At 40.1% G+C, this 21,913-nt stretch overlaps 1 protein-coding gene across 2 annotated transcripts in view; it reads left to right on the top strand.

Annotated features, from left to right (window-relative positions):
• Window positions 1-21,913, top strand: part of igsf21a (immunoglobin superfamily, member 21a) — a 176,657-nt gene that overhangs the window by 132,199 nt on the left and 22,545 nt on the right. For both annotated transcript variants that reach the window (XM_031871720.1, XM_031871718.1), the window contains exon 5: window positions 11,897-12,012. In XM_031871720.1, coding sequence (XP_031727580.1) covers window positions 11,897-12,012 — 116 coding nt within the window. The remainder of the gene's footprint in view (window positions 1-11,896; window positions 12,013-21,913) is intronic.

Below are 21,913 nucleotides of genomic sequence, written 5' to 3'. Positions count from 1 at the left end.
ACTAGCGATATCACATGCAAGCTCATTAGAATATACCGCCTCCCAGCAAGGGGCGACTCCTCTGGTTGCAAAATGAAGTCTGATTGTGTAGAAGTCTATGAGAAAATTACTCTACTTCTCTCTTGATTTATTACCTCAGTAAACATTATAAACACAAGTTTATGGTCTCAATTGCAAGTTTTAAATCTTCTTTGATACAGCATGATGTTCATTTAATAAATTATGGTCCCATTTAGTGTAAAGTTTGACAGCTCGCTAGCACAGCGTCTGGTAGTTGTCTGTGTTTTTGTCTTAGAACTTGAACCCTTTCACAGTGTGTTTTCAGTTCATGAAAGTTTATGCTTTTATTTTGGTCACCTAAAATGAAATATTCAGCGTTCTGTTGTGCGCCGCCCTCTCGTGTCACATCTGGATGCAAAAGGCTGATGGAGACGGCCAAAGCTCAAAAAAAGCCGTCCACAAACCAGTGGTCCTCTTATATACAGGCTATGGTTTCAGACACTGGATGAATACCGATATATTCAGATAGACAGAATAAGAAAAAAATAGTTTTTTAATTAAACATTAAAACAAGAAAACATGTATATATGTACATAATACAATAAGTTCCCTTCAAGTCGCTGCATATCCATTTACATATGACAGAATCACTATAATATACATTTCTATAACATGATTGATTAAGGTAAGGTTGGCAACCGATTTGTGTACAGCTGAATTCGATAAACCAAATTTTTTGTCTTTTTTTTTGTTGCAGTTTATCATGTAAGAACCCAAGATTGCCCATCACTACAAGTGACTAAATGACTTTGTCACATGTCATCCCAGACTCCCCATTATTGCTGTTGTTCACAATACTGCCAACTATTCAAGAGACGCAAAAATGGCATCAATATTTTAAAGGAAGCGTTGGTACAGTTTAGGTGTGAGTACCACTATAATAATTTTATATGCTGTGAGATTGAGAACATACTAATACAGCAGCAGATTCTAAATTGCTGTTTTGAACACGTCAATGAAACCCTTAAATCATATCTCAAGATCTAAACACAAGAAGAAATAGATTATGTTTTGAACTTTATGTGTGCTTCAAAATGCTGTGACAATGAGAAATTGAGGATGCCCACCGAGCTTTTTACACTTTAGAAACTCACCGTCAACTCTCCTCACAAGTTCAAAATATATAATGTTGGATAATGTTCAGAGACTGCTTTCACCTTGAAAATCCATCCAACACACACACACACACACACACACACACACACACAACCTTTCCCACACTTGATTGCAGACAGATTTTTTCTTCATGTAGGTGTGATAGGAAGTAAGAGAAAAAAAGACATGAGAAAGTATTCGCACATCAATTATTGATGTGTCTGAGATGTGTTTAATAGCTAAGGAAATGATTGCTTTTGTGATGTGTGCCACAGTGATGGCAATTTTAGTATTTGTCACTGATTTTTCTGAATAGCAAGAAGATTCTCACAAATGAATTCGCAGCTAAAATGCAGTCTTGGATCAAATGCATTTCCACCAAAACAGCAGGCAGATCTCGGAATTGTGCACTAAAACTGCAGGGCTTTTTAAAATGATCTCAAAGCGTTATGGATGTGATAATGTCATATGTCATCAGTATACTATTTCACACCATGGAACACACAGAATATATAGTATTTATGTATTTCACCATCTGGTTTCTTAGCTTAAAAATATATATAAACTAGTGCTCAGAACAGGTTAAACATCAAAGTAATAGAAGTCATTGTGTTGGTTCTTTTCTCCATTTTCAAAAGAGAAACCCTTGATGCATGGTCACCCATTTGTCTTGGTCATAGCTGCTCCATCAACAACCCCTGCATGTCAGCTTGAAATATGAATTGTTCTCCTCGTCAAATGCCTGCAGATGTGTAGATTTTCACAAAGACTCCGTTGGGGATTGTTCACATGGGCTGGGGCCAGAACTGAGAATTGAAAGATGGATACTTCACAATCTCAAGTGACTCTCTTTGGCCTCATATAACTTTACAGCCTCATTTTACCCTCTTGCTCTGTAAATTTGGCATCATAAAAATGAGGGGGGAAAAAAAAAAACATCACAACCATGCGTCAGAGCCATATTGATCAAGAAATGTGTCCGTGACGCCCGAGGCTCTGTGGACCTTAAAAGGTGCATCCATGTCAATGCCTTGTGAATTACCAAGCTGCCAAATAGGGGTGGGGGGTGGCTGGAGAGGGCTAGAGGTAAAGGGGCCAAATTGGAACAGATTGCCAACCCTAAACCTCTGCCCTTAAGTAAAAAATAAACTTTAGGGATGAGGGTGCCAGTCACAGCATAATTGATGCCGGGCAGGGTACAGGGTAGGTCCCATCTGCCACTGTGTGCTATTTGGGAGAGAAAGGAAAGAGCTTTCCCTTATGTCCTGCCTCAACCAAGCCTTCAAACTGTGCTGGCAAAATCCACTCCTCTGTCCCCCTTGTCCTCATTATAAACACAAAGCTGTAGGTCCAAGCCTATAGTTTACCCTCACAGAGCAGCAGCCCGGGGAGAGACTGGGGAAAGCCATACACAGCCAAGACATATCGAATTTACTATCGTATGGGAACAGAGCGACAGAGGAAAGCACAATTGTACCTAAGCTCCCAAATCATTCTCTTTAGATTGTGAGATTGTTTTTTCTTTATGTGTGCAATTTTCCTTTTTATTTTTCAACGAAAGCTATACCCAGCGGTCTGAACAGCGTTGTGTAATAGGTGTGTGTGGGTGGTGCATGTCTCTTAGAGGTAGACCACAGTATTCTGTCCACTTGAGAGACGGTCACTGGCTAGACAGCTGCTATTGCTCAGTAATGCATCAATATGTTTCCACGGACAAGAATGCTCAAGCGGGTTTCTCACTCTCCTGAACACACAGACAGTCATGTGGTTTATGTGTTCGCTGTGTTTTCAACAACATCTGTATGATTAATGGGCTTCAGAACTGGGGAAATTGTTTCAGTGTGACACAAGCTTTTGTCTCTGCGTTTCATCCCCTTCCTCTTCCTGACAGCCACAAGAGTCTCTCTCTGCAACCCGCTACCGCTGGCTGGTGCGCTGGGGCGGGAGGTTGTGATAATGGCTGACAGGACCGTAATAATCCATGCAAATTAACAGGGTGGTTTGTAAATGCAAATGCTAAAAGCACAAAAGAAAAGTGATTAAAAAGCATCTTGCCATGGTGCTTGTGCCGGGGAATAAAGGCATCAGATTTAGGTACTGGGTACACGTGCCAGCGCTCATTTCAACATGTCTTTTCTTCCCTCTTGAGAGGACTTAACTTTGATTATTCTTTATGCTGCCTTCCTTCTCCCCTACTGCCACAATCATAGCCCATCCAACTGGGTGACTTCTCAGAATAAGGGATAAAAGCACTGTCAGTTTGTGTTTCACTCAGCATGAACTCAGTGTGGAATGCATGCATGTTTCTCCCCTTCACGAGAAAGAAGTCCTGTTTCCAGCCTGATCTCATGGGGAGTTGTATAAATAGCACTGATAGTTATGATAGTTATAGCTATGATAACATTGCATTACATACACGTCGTAAAATTACGGAGAAAGGCGTTTTTACTGCATGCTAAATGACTTAAAGATGTGGTCAGTCATGGCCGTCCGTTTTACATGGTGCATGTCTTGAATCAACACATATGAATTCACACACACCTCTCCTTTAGGGAGGAACTTAGTCTTGGAGCAGAAATCAAGCAGCAGTGGGGCATATGTTGTGTGCATTGCCAAGAGCTGGCAGTCTGAAATTTGTTTTGATTTTTTTGGTTGCCAGAATCATATCCTCAAGCCCACGAGTACAGTTGAGATCATAGAACTGGCCTCGGGAACGGTCCAATTAACGTCCATTCCAGACTCCACTGGGATGGCGATGAGGTGAAAGAGTCAATTAAATTGACAGTTGCTTAATTTGCAGTAATGTGGCATGTCTGTTTCCACTCTTCACGTGTGACCTATTACCTTTTGTGTTTAGGACTAATTTGCATAAAGAGCAGCTGAGTAGTATGCAGCCTTTACTCTAAAGTTTCCAATATCCTTCCCGAGACAAAGGGTTTGTTCGTACTCTGAACACGTAATTTAACGGGAGACTAAATGTACATGAATTTGCCTTAATGTGACATTGAAGGAGTGCCATTTAGGCAAGGCAATGACTTGTACTGTGTATGAAAAAATGAAAGCAAAAGGAAAACAGGACCTCACATGTCAGTGCCTTCAGCTGGTGTAAACAGGTTCAAGCTCCTCTGTGTCTAAGAAGGGTTAATAATATCCTGCTATAGTCCCCTACATTTGCCAGCATTTCCTCTCCCTTCCATCTGTGTTCTCTCTCTGGCTTTTGTTACAGATCTGCACATCAGAGACACCGTGTCATATTATCACTCCTGGCACTAAGAGGAGGGAAATATTTTTTGCATGTTCCTTTGGGTCCACGTCTTTCTGTCCACACTATTATTTCAAGTCTAAAGAACCTCTCCACTTTCAGACGTGAAAATGTTTTGCATATTAATGACACTCGTGTCACCTCAAGGTCCTCTTGCAATCTGAGATACGACCATGTATACACAATACATGGGGATGTGCTGGGCTATTGGCCCCGCTGTATTCATTGTATTTTCTACAGAGAAGTCAAATCGTGCCTTTTTTAATTGTGAAAATAAATCCAAATAAATGACCATCCTTACAAATGCTAAAGGAAATGGGTGTTTGAATGAACTAATGTTAGTCTGTGACTAAATGGCGCACACTCACATTTGATAGTTGGCGACTCGAGCACAAGTCGTGCATAAAAGCTAAATAAGCAGTAAACAAAAAGAAAAGCAGCAAGAGCAGACCATTGAGAGCTATCTGAGATTGAAAACCTTGGCTAAATGATTGCACTAATGTTCCTTTTGTGAATGCAATTTAAATTGACTTCTTCTTTAATTTTGGGACAAAGATTAGCAGCTGCTTAAGTATGCCATCTTTCACCTGTAGGTACTGAGCCATTCATAACAGAAACTACAGTGTCATTTATGAGATTACTGGTATGTTTGTTGCCAGGTCTCACGATAATTTGAAATAGAAAAAAGGTAAATTTTTGTTGATTTTCTCTGGATTTGTCTGTCTGAAAGATGCCTTTTCCGTGACTTGATGTTCAAAGATATGTGGCTTGTGAAAAATGGGTTCAACTTTATATAGTGACTATGGAGCGAAAGAATCGGTCATATTCTGCGTTCACGTTCACTTCTCCCATTGGAGTTAATAGACCTTCTACTCGTCATCTAAAGGGGCGGGGCAGTGGCAAAACCCATGTGACACAGATACAGGAAACTGATTCTTAGTGGGTCGAGTGGTCTCTCGCTTTGTCGCCGCATAATAGTCGCACTTTGTGGACAGTATTTACGACTAAAACAACAGTTCTAAAAAACATATTGAAGTGCAAATGAATTGCACAAAGTGGAGAATGTCATAAGGTTATTTGTTGTTATGGACGGGGTTCCTCAGCTGTCTGAAAGAAAAGCTATTTGTTAATTAAGTAATCCAGTGATTTTTATAAAATTACACTGAGATGTGAATTGTTGAATTTATAGTGTTTACTTTAGGACTCCTGGGCTTACAATAAAAAAAAAAGTACAGCTTCATCAAATATTTATCACTGAATTACTGTCAGGAAAGGTAAGCCAGGGATGACCTTTGGGCCTTTTCTTTGCCATCCTCTCCACACACACACAACCTCCATCCACTATGAATAAATCCCCAGAGACATGGACTCAGGGTGCTCAGCACAAGGGGATGTTGTGAGTGTTTCTTGTGAGTCCAGCTGTCTCCAGAGCTCTAAATCCCTTAATTATGAGGCATGGTAAAGCAGTCTCATGGGAGCATTGCTCCTGTTCTGCACAATCCCATTTGCATTTCTTTTTTCTCCTTTTCCTATTTTATTTTATTTTTTATTTTTGGAAAGACTGCAGGTTGACGGCGCTTGAGGATGTAGAGCGTGAAGAAGCAAACGAGAGATGGAAGAAGAGATCATTATTGAAGTTGCTGGCACGGCAGTACTACCAAGGACTAAATGAAATTAAAGCTGCGAGCAGCATTGATCGGGCCCTCGCAACTTCACGCACGTCGAGGGTACTAGCAGGACTCTGGCCATGCATTTCTGTGACTATCATACATTGCGTGCACGAGTTAAACGGTATTTCCTGATACTGGCAGGACTCTGGGTGATGCGGCCATGAATTTCTGTGACCGTCATACACTGCGTGCACGAGTTAGATGATATTTCCTGCGTCGACCAGCAGCGTAGCAAGCTCATGTTGCCAGGTCTTAAGCCTCAAATGTTTTGAGTGTACCTCCGATTCAATCATAAATGTAAGCCTGTTAAGATCATTAAGAAAATAAGTGTGTGAATGCGCTTCAGTGTTTGTAACATAACAGTTTACTGGGATGGGGTTCAAGTCCCTGCAGTGTCCTGCTGATTGTATTTGGACTTACATGAAAGTTAACAAAATAGTCGTGCCATTTGCTGTTACTTGAACACTTTAATTTAACACTGTTTTCATTTTAAGTTCTTCTGCAACTTTAGATTGTAGTGTGAAGCATTCATTATAACGTTTAACCTGATTGTCATGTAGAAGCTCTGGACAGATCATTTATGCTAATACCCACCGACAGTGGCTTGACAACCACTTTTATCTAATTTCTGCTCTCCAAGCATCTTACTATGCACATATTTAGATCAGAGAAGTCATTCTTTTCTCATTGTGTGCCCACAAACCCTTTCAATAAGTTCAGTGTTTGGGGCGCTGTATTTATAGAATCCTGCTTACGTCCGTGCTTATCAGTAAGTGGCGCTATGACAATGAGTTAATATTGGCATGCAAAAGTCCTAAAGCCATGACAGTCAACAAGCATGTCAAGTTTGGGACAGTTTTGACAAAGTACAGTCGAGTTACAACAGCTTGATGGATGATGGTGAACCATGTAAAATGGCCGTCACAACATATCCGTCGTTCGATGAAACCTAAAGCTTTTAGTAACTTTTAATCGCTAAGGTCTTTAGATTGTTCTGACCAAATTCTAAGCTGATTGGATTAATTCCCTAGGAGGAGTTCGTAGTACAGCACCTGGAAATGGAAAAAAAACACGAGACATTCATACAAAATTCAAAATGGCTGACTTCCGGTTGGGTTTAGAGCATGGTCCCAAGAGACTTTATTTTAAGTCCACATGTGATACATGTGCCTACCAAATTTTGTAAATCTATGTGAAACGTACAGCGAGGGCTGCTTCGTTGAAATTTTGTAGGGGGTGCTATTGAGCCGATTTGCCACTCTGAACCAATAAAATCATATTATATAACTACATTTTGGGCTTTAAATGTGTATGCCAAGTTTGGTTATGTTTCGAGCATTTCTAGCCTCTCAAAAACACCTTAATTTTTCATGGTGAAGAATGCATCGCCACGGCAACAGCTTTTCACGAAACAACAAGCTTTGAGTAACTTTTCATCACAAAGGTCTTTAGACTGTACCGACCAAATTTGAAGTTGATCTGATTAATTCCCTAGGAGGAGTTCGTTAAAGTCCAGCGCCTGGAAATGACAAAAACGACACTAGAAATTCATAAAAAAATTCAAAATGGCTGACTTCCGGTTGGGTTTAGAGCATGGCCCCAAGAGACTTTTATTTAAGTCCATATGTGATACATGTTCCGACCAAATTTCATACATCTAGGTCAAACATACTTCGAGGGCTGCTTCGTCAAAATTTTGTAGGGGGCGCTATTGAGCCAATTTTCCAATCTGAACCAATAAAATCATATTCCATAACTAAATTTTGGGCTTGTAATCTGCTTGCCAAGTTTTCTTATGTTTCGAGCATTTTTAGCCTCTCAAAATGACCTTCGTTGTTAACGGCAAAGACTGCATCACCACGGCAACGGCGTTCGACGAAACATCAAAAGCTTCATGAACTGGTATTATGAACTTCTTACATTTGTGTGGAAGTAATTTGATGTTGATTTGATTTACCTACTAAGAGAAACAAGCCAAAGTATAATGACTTTAGCTTCCTGTTACCACTAGGTGGCGCTATTACTATGATTCTAAATTATCACATAGATGTGTTCCGGGTCAGGATGTTATGACATATGAGAGATTTGGAGCAGATTCGACAATGTACGGCCGAGTTACAACCACTTCCTGTTTCACGGCGAATGGTGTTTTTTTGACGCCACGCCACGGACACATAGTTCGATAACTTTTTGATCTTTGAGTAACTTTTCACTGCCAAGGTCTCAAGAGCATACTGACCAAATCTGAAGTCAATCGGGTCAAATCTCTGGGAGGAGTTCGTTAAAGTATGACGCCTTGAAATGGTCAAAAAACGTCATAAAAGTCAAAATGACCGACTTCCTGTTTGGTTTAATGAAAACCTCCAAGAGGATTTTTTGTGCGTCTCATCACGTTCCACATACCTACCAAATTTCATACAGCTAGGTGAAACCCGATGTTGGGGCTACTCAATAGGGGGCGCTATTGAGCCAATATTTCATACCGCAGCTGGACACCCCAATCAGACTGCATTTTTTCGCAAATTCTGGCTTGCGTGCCAAATTTCACAAAATTCCCAGTATCCCAAGCCCCTCCTTTTTGCGATGAAAGTGGAAAAGTAATAATAATAATAAACATTAGAATAACAATAGGTCCTCCGCTCTGACTACGTCGGTGCTCGGGCCCTAATAAATGCTGTTTTTCAACGGCGTGCAACTGAACTCTGAGCATTGGAAAAAGAAGGAAATGGCTCGTGTGAATGCAGTGTCCTGATTTTAAGTTTACAGATCTGTATTCAGCCAGCAGTATATATACGACAAGTTTGGCAGAGCTAAGCAATGGTATTTCCGTTTTCTCTCTTTTTGAACAAATTGTTCGACAAGTTTCAGGAAGTTTATTATAAAGCTTTTTGGAAGAGTTCATGCCCATGAGGTTGGCAAAAACTACTCAACCTAAAGAGGTAGATGTAATCCTAAAAGTACAGTGAAAACATGGAAATCACCAGATTTGGACACAGTGTGACATGAAAGCCTTTCTTCTCGCTTAAGCATTAAACCAATAGTATACACAGCCCACAAGATTGCAATCAATTCTGAGGAAAAAAACTTGTGCGGCAATCTGAATGCCAGGCACACAGAGCAGAATACCTTTGCCTGTACACTGTGCAGCTTTCGTTATGTAGAGGAAAGGGAGAGATGCTGCGGAGAAGATTTGAAATATGTTCTTGAATCTTTTGAGTTTTAAAAGAAACCTCCATGAGAATGTCAAATATATTGACATTTCTTTCATTTTTTTCAGGAAAAAGTTTCTTTGCTTTTGATGTCTTTCTCCCAAGACCTCTACAGATTGTTTAGCAAACTTAACTGTTGTGTCTTTCTTTTTTTTTTATCTCTAACTGTTTTGTAGTAGCTCTATATCCAACCTACATCTGCCTCAACATACTCCGCAGTAACCCTGTCAAGAGGGACATTTAAATATATCTTTTGTTTTTAAATGATTGCTATTTAGGCCTCGGTACATGTTAGCACTAAGAGGCAGACGCCCCCATTTAACACACCCGACAGACAGCTTAAAACAAAGAACTGCAGCACAAAAAAAACCAGAGGAAATTTTGCTCAACCTTTTAACAAGTGGGCGAAGTGAGAGCTGCAATTAAATGAGGTATGAAAGGCTTAGACTCCATCATCCCAGACAACCATCTTAATCCTATACAGGGTTGTTGTGTTTTGCAAATAGCGTGCTGTGCACAGCGGGTCTTGTTTTTAATCATGTCAAATATTTCACCAAGCTTTATTGCTGTCTTTGGCTTTGACTCCCATGAGGTGACCGTCCACCCACAGGGCAGAAAGCCCGATCAATACACCTCTCTCCTGAACTAACGTGAACCAGAAGGTGGTGTTAGTCATTCTATTTTAACTAAACAAAGCATCTCCTTATTAGAGCTTTGTCGAAGTGCTTGTCAGGTGATTATCAATTCTTATCAGTCAAGTGGAAACTTGCAAATTGACAATAACTTTTAATCTAACAAAATTGAATTCGATGAGATTATCTTTGTCTAAATTAAATGTGCGTGGTTTAGTGTGTTAAAACTCCCTGCAGATAGCTGCAGAAACTCCACTGATCTCTTTGCGTTTACAGCTGCTAATGTTGTGAAAATTAATCATAATTTTTATCTACATAGTATCGCAGCACTTGGAGCACTTTGAAGACCGAAAATTCATGATGGTGCTAGCGATATATATTTACTGGACTGCAGCAAGCTCTGTTCCATAAAAACAGCATCGCACTCTAGAGTATGATGCTGTTTTATGGAACAGAGCGATCAATATCATAAATATATAAAGTTGGATTGTTTTTTCTTTTTATTGTCTGATTATATGCTCTGCATACTGGAGCAACTTCACTGCACTGGAGAGCACTTCACCACTTGACACCGCTTCTGTGTCGCGGTACTTGTGAATGATTGTTCAGGAAAAGACACCTCTGACAGCTTATCATATGCCAGGTTGAGGCAGGCTTGTCAGTAAGCTAATGGAGTGTTCAAAGGTTAATTTACTACCATATGAATCCCATCAATAAGCAATTAAGTGGTGTGGAAACACAGAGGCACCACGACCAGCAAAGCAACTAAATCCCCACCATCCCCCACCTTAAATCAATTAATTTTCCACCGGCATGTCTGTTTAAAACCGCTTGATAGATTTAAGTGACACATGAAAAAGACACTGCTCCCTGCGTGACCTTTCTGTTGCCTCACCGTGTTCGCCTCAAAACATGACTCATGGATTCAAAAATTGTAACCTCAGAAGATAATCGTCTCTCAACTCACGCAGTCCTCGACGGATTTCACAAAAAAGCCTGTCGTTCTAAAATAGAGCTTGGGCCAACTGAAGTATTCTTAAAAAAATAATGTCACTGCAGAATCTGAAGGAAAATAAAGCGCCACAATATTCACTGCCTACGCATGATGCTGCATGAAAAGGCCTCACAAAGGGAATGCATGTCGATGTATAGAAAAGATGAAAAACTCTGCATCTCAGAGCCTCTTCAGCTTGTGAGAAAGTGCCTTTGATACTCAGCAGTCCTCATCAAAATGCAAGAGATCCTCGTGCAGCTGGCCATCATCTGCTGCAGTGTCGTCACTTAAGAACGTGCTTGATGATATTTCCCCCGAAACAGCCACAATATGGCCTCTTGAGTATTCATATTCATATTTAAGCCACCATGCAAGGACTCGGGTAGGACTGCATGTTGAACAGCTGTTTTTTTCCGGGGATGTGTGAGATTTCCATTCATTACCTCCTTCCCCTCTGTAAAGTCTTGCTCACATGTTTTTCCCTTTACACTGCCATGGCATGGAGCGAGCTGGAATCCCAAGCGAGATTCAGGCGGAGGGTTAGTGATACGATATGTGTGAGATTTTCTACCTTATCAGCCTCATCCGACTCGCATGAGCCCCGGGGAGTTCTGAACATATTGTCCCGACCCATTCAGTTACCATTTCAAGTGAAGATTCTCTCAGCGGGTTCTTGCGCTAGACAAAGCAGGTCTGCAGATTTGTTTTTAGTCTGTTTCATTTTTAACATCTGGGCACAGCAGCATTGCTCTTTCTCTGCCCTCACTTCCTCGCTCTTTCTCGGCTGTCAGTGTTGCCAGTGCTGCCTCTGCCTACATGTTCAACCCCCCCCCCAAGACCTTTTTATCACAAAAATAACTCCTGGATTGCACTGAGCGGATGTTTTCTAACAGTTTCAGAATATCTATTGCATTTTCTAGTCAATCAAATGTTGTGGGATTATATTCTCAAAGCTTTCTTCCTGTCCTCCACAGCGCCTCCGAACAACATATCAGTGGTGGCAGAGAACACTCCAGCCCCATTCAGTCGATACCAAGCGCAGAATTTCACTCTCGTCTGCACTGCAAAAGGAGGGAAACCAGCCCCATCGGTGAGTTGCTGTTGATGAGGGGCCTTGCTGCTCGTCCACTAGGGACCTGCCTTTCAACAGATCTCTGTTGTTTACAGAGGAAGAGAAACAGTGTTGCATGTTGCTGACAGCGTTTTTTTTATTTTCTTTTAGATATCAGCACACAAAACCACTCAGTTATGTTTTTTTTAACATTCCAGGAAAAATGCTCTGTAAACAGGATTTAAAAAGTTGCATACCAACAGCAGAATCCTTGATCTCAAGGCTTCCCACAGACATCCAGTGTTATTTGATAGAAGATGAAGGTGGATACAAGCTCCTCACAGACCATGCCACACATAAACATACCCGATTTCATGATAAGGTGTACAGCAAAACATTTGAAGTGTGTCATGATAACGCATTTTAGGCTTTTTGCGTAATACTTAACGCCACGTCGTTACCGTGAAAAGGCTGCAGTTAAGTTTAGGCAACAAAACCACTTGGTTACTTTTTGTAAAAACATCATGGTTGGGATTTAAATAAGTGCATAAACTAAGGAAACGTGAATGGTACATGAGTATATCACATGTTATCAAACCTATTCATGTTTGCAAATGAATTTGTCCATGGAGATGTAACGGCATGTTCCATCTCAGGAATCTATTTCATCAGATATAAATCATCAAACAGGATTCAGTGAGTTAGCATACAGACAATTTTGACAAAAAAAAACGGAACTTTGCTGATTGATTATTTTCTTCAGATGCCCATTTAACAGGATGCTTTCCACATTTTTAAAGTGAACTCTGGGTGATTAATCAGCATAATTTCTCATCCCAACTCGTGACATAATGACACTTGGTCAGGACCGTTGGCGTCACTTTCTGTCACTGGATAGCCCAGCGCGTCACTCCACTGCATTTGCAGCAAACCCGTGGTTAACGTTGTGAATTCAAACAAAAACACTTTCGGCTTGGGGACAAACATCATGGTTGGGCGTAACATAAGTACGTAAACTAAGTAAAAAGCAAACAACATAAGACTACATGGCGTAAAATGACACGCAAAAACAAAGAATGGCGTTGCTATTGCGAGCTAAATGTATTACAAATTGTTTTGTCATTCATACGCCATTGTGAAAGACCTGGCTGCATAACACACATATAGTGATCCTGCTGTTATATTCACTACAGATTGACCTGTGATTGATTACCAGCGCTAATTCAGTCATGCAATGTAGTCATTAAATAAATAAAAGGTATCACATTCAGGAAACGGACACATTAATGTTATTGATGGTCACACTTAAGGTAATGAATCTCATCCCAGTGACATGATAGTAATGATTGCACACAGAACTGCCACTATACACCCTCTTACATGTACAGTACATGCAGTAACACACCAATGTGCGCATACAACCGAACACACACTTCAAAATTACACTTGCACTTTTTCTTTTAACTTTTTGAAGCGCAAAACAAGGTCTTGCAAAAAAAGCACTCAGTATGCTCCTGTGTTTGGTGGCATATGAGCTTACGGACGCAGTTTGAGAGCCGGCGCTGGCTGTTTGTTCCCACTGGGTCATTAATCATCGTCCATGGGTATATGGTAATGGACTCCAGACCCTGAACATACCCATCTCCTGCAATTATGAGCCCAGTGAGAGGTGAATACAAGGTGAATATGATTTCCGTCTCTCAGGTACTTCCTGGCTGATGGTGTGATGAGTGAAGTTCTCCTCCGTTGTGATTTCACAGGGAGCCTTAAGCCATTAAAGCTCAGCATTGCCGGATCCTCTTTCCAACGCTTAATGGAGGAAAAGAGATCCTGAAAGGTTTCAGCCGGTCAGTAAGCCCAGACTGCCACTGTGTTAATGGCCATGTCACGTTGCTGATAACTACCTTTGTCGATGACTCAGCAAGCAAATGATCCAAGTCACTGACTTGAGATAAAAATCCAAAAATAAAAGACTGTTTGGCCGCTCCATTCACCACCATATTTGCACATTGCAGAAAAAAGATCTTTTGTGTGAGATGTATTGAAAGGTTTTAATATTGACTCAAAATGCAAAGAAGCCTTGTGCTGCAAAGACAGCTCATGGCATTCAATCCAGCAGTCTTATTATTACATTTTAAGTATCAATACAATCTGAAAGTACAATCTGTTTCATAAACCAAACCATAATTCTATCATCTCATGAATCTAAATTTGTTCTCATTCTTCCGAGAAGTTTGATTTTATAAGTACATGAAGAATACTTGGATCAAGGCTGAATTTAATTTGAGATTAGGGTTAGTTTAACCATGAATTTAAAAAAGTCATCCTTGTTAGTGCAACCCAGCTCAAGTATCATAAAAAGCAGATTATTTGACACATCTTGCAGAGTCAGTAAAAGAGACAATGATGAACAAAAATCATGACGTTAATTAAAAATAATGAGCTTTGTGGGTTGCCATTGTGTCCGCGACACATAAGAAACTCATTTAGTGAACCTTCATCACACTAAAGATTTCAGTTCAGCAGCCAGACAAAACCATTTTAAAACAAAATGCATTCATTGGATCTCCTGGACAGTCATCTAAAAGGAAACACTGAATCCAATATCATTCTAAAAACAACAAGACATGTCTCCTACATCTTCAGATTGGCTCTTTTTTTATCTTCAAAGTGGCTTTTTCTAAACAATTCTATTTTACCAGAGAAACAGAAACACACCGCATGTGTTCTCGGTTATTCTGTTTGAAGTCGGGTAGAGATAAGTTTGCTAAAGTCACCAAACTTCATTTGTGTTGTTCTTTTTTGTTAAACATCATGAAGGTACAAGTTGTTCCACTCTGGCAGATGAAACAAAACCAACAGGAGAGTCAGATTATCGTCAAGCACAGTTTGTACACACCCACACAGTCCCAAGAAGAGGTGTGATTAGCCAATAAGTGAAAACACCTGCGTTAGCACCGTGAGTCTGACGTTCCTAGTGCTCTCACAGCATGGAAGTGGTTTACTTATAATTTAAACATTGTATGAGCCAGAAAACTATTGGAGCCTGGATGGAAACTAATTTCAAGGTCACTAATTTGCCCTATCATATGATATTTTTTAGGCAAACAGACAAAGTGTTTGCACTTATTTGCAAGATATTAAGAGATATTAAGAGAAATCTGCATGATCCAAGGAAATTGAGAAATATAACACTTTCAACTTGAGAAGTTACTTTGTCTCCGTGGGGAGTTGATCACGGCTCCGTCAAAGTTGCTTTGTACCGTTGGTCTCAATCAAAACCCAGCAAACAAACTGACAGGTTTCATGGATAGATTTTAGAAGTACAGTCTCACTCAGCTCCCCAGCCCTGCAAACCTTTCTCCTCTTTAATCTCGTTTTAGATCTCATACTGTGGTCCAGTAGCAATAGAAAAATAAATATTAATTCGTGGAAGAAAAAAAAGAGTCCTTTGAGAAGTAGAGCTTGCTTTCATATTTGTGTTTGGTATATTTACTATGCTTGGTTATCTAAATTTGAACTGTTATATCATAGCGGGTTAGCTCTGTAGCAAACTAGTTAAATGTTGCCAGAGGATTTGTCAAATCTTAATCAAAGCTCCTGTCAAAGTTAACAACGGGTTGCAAAAAGGGCAATTACAACATAAAAGCATTATGGAGTCATTGTTAATCATTATAACTTATTGCAATTGACATGATCCCGATTATGTTTTAGGAACCAGCACAAATATCACATTCAAACAGTGACCAATTGTTATATTTATGCTGTTGTCCACGGTCATGCAGCATAACAAAACCTCATTATAAGGTCTGTAAGTATTTGCTTGGATGTTGCTGCTTTGTCCCAGTTGTGTGACTGCAACTTCAAATGGCTCCCTTTGCGTTTTGATGAAACTCATTTAGTCTTTGTCGGTGCTGCTGCCCCGCGGCTTGTTGCAAAATGAGCTGTTGTCAGCTTATTTTCAATGTCATATCATTGCAAGCCTGGTCTTAATAGTGGCTCACAACTTACAAAATAAATTGGCCTTATTTACTGAGCCAGCTAAATATGACTAATCTGTATTATGTCTTATTTTAAAGTATCTTTGTTTCCAGATATACCAAAGTATGTTTTACTCTAGTTTTCCAAAGATGACAATGAATGAATTCCTTAATGCACTGAATATAAAGATTGTCCTTCATGTGGCATGGATTTGGGATCAACAAATTCTGTACTTACTGTATTTTCAGCCCTTCAGCTTGCATATGTGACATATCTCAAGTCATTCATCATTCTTTATTATGAGATTTACAAGGGATACTGAGTGAACGTCATGAATCATTTTGTATAACCTGCAATAGCTTTTTTTGGCCATTTGAGGGCAGCAAAAACAAATTACAAACAGATCATTGGCATATCACCTTTGAAGTCCAACCAGCACATTCTCACACCCAAATGGTGAAACACCGACAGCGTGATCAATGGCCCTACGCTTCAAACTATGACGCCTAAGTACCCCTTTAGCATCAGTTTTGGATGTGTCTGGGACGCTGTGTCAGTTCCCGCTCTTAACATGCAGAGCGTCTCTTTCAAAATAAACTTAAAACAATAAAGCTCCGTAGTTAAGCAAAGTAAAACAAGTCAGTGTTGACTTGGTTTCACACGGGCCCCAAACAGTGGTCTTTGCGGTCTTTCTTGCTCTTTATCCTCCTACACCCCGCGAGGACGCCGGCGTCCTCGCGGGGTTCAGGCACCCTGAAAATGTTGTCCGGAAAATGGATTTATTGTTTGCTAAATATTGTGGAATTGTAATTTTTTTTTACCGGATTAAAAAGCTACGTATGGGCAACACTATCATATAAGTCACTTTTTACACACTCCAAACACAACTATAGACTACTAATATAAGCATCTAGAAAACGTGTCATAAAAGGACATAAATAAATCGCCATCATATTTAACTGCACATCGATTTTGCACCACGAAGCTAGCGGCTAGGCGGCTAATCCGTACATCGTTTAGCAATAGCATCAGACAGAGAACACAAATACCTTCGGTTCTTCTCTCCGTGAAACCAGTAGAAAGCTGTGACTGGACAAAGGCAACAGGTCAGTGGTCTTCACCAGAAAAAATCCTTGGTTTTTGGACAGGTTTTATGAAATATTAGCACAAAAACATCGAAAATTATCCGTTTCAGAGCTACTGTCATGTCCGCCAAGTGCATCCTGTTTACAGCCGAGCTGTTTCCGGTAGAAGGGGGGTCAACCCACCTCGGGCCAGTGGTCAGACCTTCGGCCAATGGAATTTTATGCTCGGGGATACGCGGCACTTCTTGCAACCTTACTGTCTCAAAGTTGTGTCAATCAACACCCGCTTCGGCACCCGCCTTCCTGACACTCTGACGCGTTGAAGGAGGGCTTATTGACTGAAATCGACCGGATAGGCTGAACTACAGCCCCATACACACACATGAACTGAGAAAATCCTATAGATGACAGCCAGAAACGGGCTCTGATGATGTTAGGAATCTCAAAATGATTCCTAACAGCTGTATTTGGATGTATTGAATAATATGAGTGATTAAAAAAGTGAAATATATGGTTATATAGTATATAAAAGTACAATGTAAGAGCTGCAACAGCTGGTTCGAAAATGATGACCTTGCGTGACCTCTCTGTACTAAAGCCTCTTATTCTTCACTTTATCCCAGCCAACCTTTATTCAGCAACTACTGATCGGTGGTGCTATGATTTGGGAGAGTTTGGGGCAGCCAGCTGCATTATTTCAAAAACATATCAATAAAAGTGCTTTTTTTCAGGTGAACCTGAATATTTTCAATTTGAGCTGTGTAATATCTTCATTTACTATATTAACCAGCAACATATACACAATATTACCCATCTAAACAATCTCACAAGTGTTATAACTGATTATAGCGTCACAAATTATTAAAATAGACCTTGTAGTTATAGAACTGTGGTCTCCTTAGTATGGGTATCATTTTCGAGCAGAGGGCTAAAAATAGGGCTAGGGGCTGAAGAGGTTATACTACATCAGTTGCTCTGACCTTCTAATAATGACTTGATGGTTTTAAATTAGAGTTAGTTGAAAGCGCGGTGAGTAGCATACAGGCTCTAAAGGTTGCCTCTGTGTGTTGGTATCAAACGCAGAGGGGCACTGACCAAGCTTCAGTATTTGACGAGTTGGAAGTGAAAAGGGGTTGTTTGAACTTTTTAGCAAACAGTTTCTTTTTACACATCCAGAAAATACAAAGCATTTTGGGTCATTTTTGGGTCAACCCGATAATTAGTACTCTCATATTTACTCTCTTTTAGCTCTGTTTCTGGTCTCTGCCAACTCCTGAACTCCTGGGGCAAATATATCTGGCTAACTGTGTCTGTCTGACACTTGGCGCTGAGCAGACAGTGCAGGCTTACAGTGCTGCGGCTGCTGTTAACGTATTGAGAGCAGTGGGAGTGAACCAAAGCAGTGAAGTTGTGACCGGACAGGTAAACAATGAGCTGAAACTCAGCAAGGTCTGACAAGAAGGGCTGTTGGTGTTGCAGACTTGGTGACTTGTTTGCCAGATTGACCAACTAAGTGCTGCTTGCTACAAGAGTTGACAACACTGCCCAGGTTTTTTCAGTTGGATTTTTCAAAATAAAGCTTACTCTTGCTGGTTTCTCAAGATTACCAACTTTGTAGTTTTGGTCATTTTAATATAAGTTTACCCACATTTCATGTTCACAGGCATCAAAAGATGTTCTATTTCCTGCTGCAAGAATTCAGCCAAACAGGGTCCTCTCGTTGCAAGCACTATTAAAAAAATGGCTGCTGTTAATAGAGGGTGAGAAGAAAAATGGGTAGGGAGAACAAGAGCAGCTGATTATGCTGCAGATCAGCAAGAATCCCTTCAAGTAATTAAGACAAAACAAGCGGTGAAGCTACATAGTGTTTGTGCAGCAAATGTTATTTTTATCTTCAGGTTTTCACATAATGATATTTATATTTATTTTTACCTGTCGTACTTTGATTTTTCATGAATAGATACTGATAAATTAACAGATTGAAAAAAGAAATGAGCAACATCCAAATTCTGTGTGTATGTATTCATGTTCTTGCTACATAGTGAGGACCCAAACAAGTTTTTATCCAATACAGTGAGGACATTTTTGGCAAGTCAGGACATTGTCGCCAGTCCTCACTTCTTCAAACGCTACGGTAAGGGTTGGAGTTGGGCATTTTGTTGAAGGCTGAGTTCAGGTTTAGGGGAGGGTCCTCACAAATGCAGAAGGACGTGTGTGTGTGTGTGTGTGTGTGTGTGTGTGTGTGTGTGTGTGTGTGTGTGTGTGTGTGTGCAGGGAAATAAGAACCTCAAATGCTTGTAACATCTTTGAATGCAACACTTTCTTTTAACCTAAAAAAACATCAGCTCTCTTTTGATGAATTCAATAGGGCCCATCATAAAGATAAACTATATTCCCTATTTGTAAAAGGATGCTTATCGAGGCAACTTTCTAATCAGTCCTGGATTATGGAGACATTTCAACATCCAATGCTTCAGCTGCGACTCCGACCCCCTAGGATGCTGTTTATCATTCCATACTAGGATTTATTACTGGAGATAATTATAATACTCATCATTGTGAGTTGTATGTTGAGGTCAGCCATCGGCCAATTTTTTTTTTTATCTTCCTCTCATCTAATCATTCAAATACACGAATATGTTCACAACGACATGGCCATCTGGAATGAGGCAAAGTGGTGAGTGAGAGTGGTGTGAAAATGGTTGGCAAACACTGCTTTGTTTCATGTATGTATCATAACAACGGCTTGTATATTGGCAGTCCTAGATCTTCCAGTTTCCCATATTGAGTGACAAATACAGACTGCTGCCACCTACTGGTATGGGGTTCTTTTTCCTCTCTTGCAGGCGCATAGCATACGTGGTAGTTGGCCGTTGTCTGTCGTCTTTGAGGTTTGTTCAAGTGCAAGTTTTTGGCCCAGACATGGCCGACGTAAAGGAACTTGAGATGTGATAAACACTAGGTTTTATTTATTCATGAGGCCCTTACTGTTCAGTTTGTTTTACCCCCTTACATTGCTTCTTTGTTGTCTTTTAATGTGGGCCTCTATCGAACAAGTTCAAATGACTAGATTATGTTGCAGGTGCTGGTTGTTTTTACTGAGCTTGGAAAATCCAGTTTCTCTTTGTGCACTTGCCTAATGGAATAACATGCAGAACAATCGAAAGCTTACCTCACTTAAAAGGGCAATTTACATTTTTTATGAGGCCCTATTTCTCTTCCAGATATATCTATATATATATCTATATATCTATATATATATATAGATAGATAGATAGATAGATATTGTAAATGAGGTCTCTGTCTAGAAAAAGGTTGACTGAAATTCGGGCTTATGTTTTAGTGTTTTAAGTTTCTCTAACACTGCTACTGCTGCATGTCACTAATAATAAATGCAGCTTCTACTTTACTTTTCTTCTGGCTCATTTTGTGCTCTTTCTTGGTTCTTCAAATTGAGACACCCAACATGCCAAATTCCCCTAGTGCCGATTTGAAACATCTGAATATAATGGACTGCATGTGGTAAAACTGTTTGCTATTATGTTTCAAGATCTGTCGCCATCTGATGTCACTGAAGCGAGCTGGTGACATATCGATAATAGCTTCCCAGTGCCACTCACGAGAACATCCTCAGAGCACAAGCAAGCACTGATTGAAAAGAAGAGGATAATGACAGTTAATAACAAGAAGGAAAGCTGATTAAGTCATGGCCAGGATCCTTCTCTCTCCTCTTTCTCTTACCCGTTCTCTTGCCTCTGTACTCTCATTGAATCATTATGTCACCTTACAAATAACTTTCTTGTCCTTTTGACAACGCTGTGATTAATCGCAGGTGTATATGGACCAACTTATGATTGTTACATTTTCAATAGGATTCAGAATTGAGATGTTGATGAGATGGGGTCGGCTTGGCAGTGTGCAGAGTGCAGGTGCTTTCATCACTGCCTATTCACAGGAAAAACGCAAAACCCTTCTCATGCCATCCCAGCTTAATTTCACCACTGCTGTGGCATTGAGTATGGGCTACTGCTTAGAATTACATCTTGCTTTTCCTCTGTGCTAATTCATTCCAGAATGAAGTAAGTGGTTTGTTTCTGATTTCATTGTCTTCACATATTGGACTATGAAGTATTTGGGGATTTAGAACAGAGGCATGATTGATAATCTCTTTATTCCGTGCAGTGAGACTGCCTTTAAGAGAACAATACAACAGCAATGCCAAAAACACGAACAAAATCCATTTTTACATGAGAACAGGCACTTCTTTCCAAGTCATACAGCAGTAAAATGTATCACCTGACAAGCAAATGTGTTTATTGAAGACAATGTGGCCATTTTGCACATTCCACAGTACCTTTTATGATTTCCTGAGAGGACACGCTGGGACATTTTTAAGATTCAACTGTATTCCAAAACATCTTAAAAGATAAAAAATGTTGTGTGACAATATTCTGATTCAACAACATCTTTACTTTATTGTACAACATAAAAACATGTTTTCAACAGACAATAGATGCCGAATGATCACATGAAAGGTAACTCTCCTAACGCAGCACCCAACAAAAGTGCCCATGTTACTTTGTGAAATGCTACCATTTGTTGGAGATGTGTATCACAGTGAGAGACATCCTCGGTCTTATTTTGGCAGCTTTATAATAACTTGTGGAAATGAATCAGTGTTTGCTCTCCCATTTGAACGGTATAAAAGAAGTGACACATTCTCTGTTATCTCTGCCTGTCAAACAAGCAAAATGTGGGAAATGAGATTTTAGCAAATTAGTCGGTAGCTTCAAGGAAAACAGACCAAGTTTACAGTGATGACAGATGTCTCCTTAATTGTGCTCAGATTCAAAGATGAATTGTAGATTGATTCA

This window comes from Anarrhichthys ocellatus, unplaced genomic scaffold, assembly GCF_004355925.1.
Source record: "Anarrhichthys ocellatus isolate YVR2014 unplaced genomic scaffold, GSC_Weel_1.0 scaffold60, whole genome shotgun sequence".
NCBI classification, from domain to species: Eukaryota; Metazoa; Chordata; class Actinopteri; order Perciformes; family Anarhichadidae; genus Anarrhichthys; species Anarrhichthys ocellatus.
Note: the sequence above shows the minus strand (reverse complement) of the source record. Positions and strands in the feature narration are given on the sequence as shown.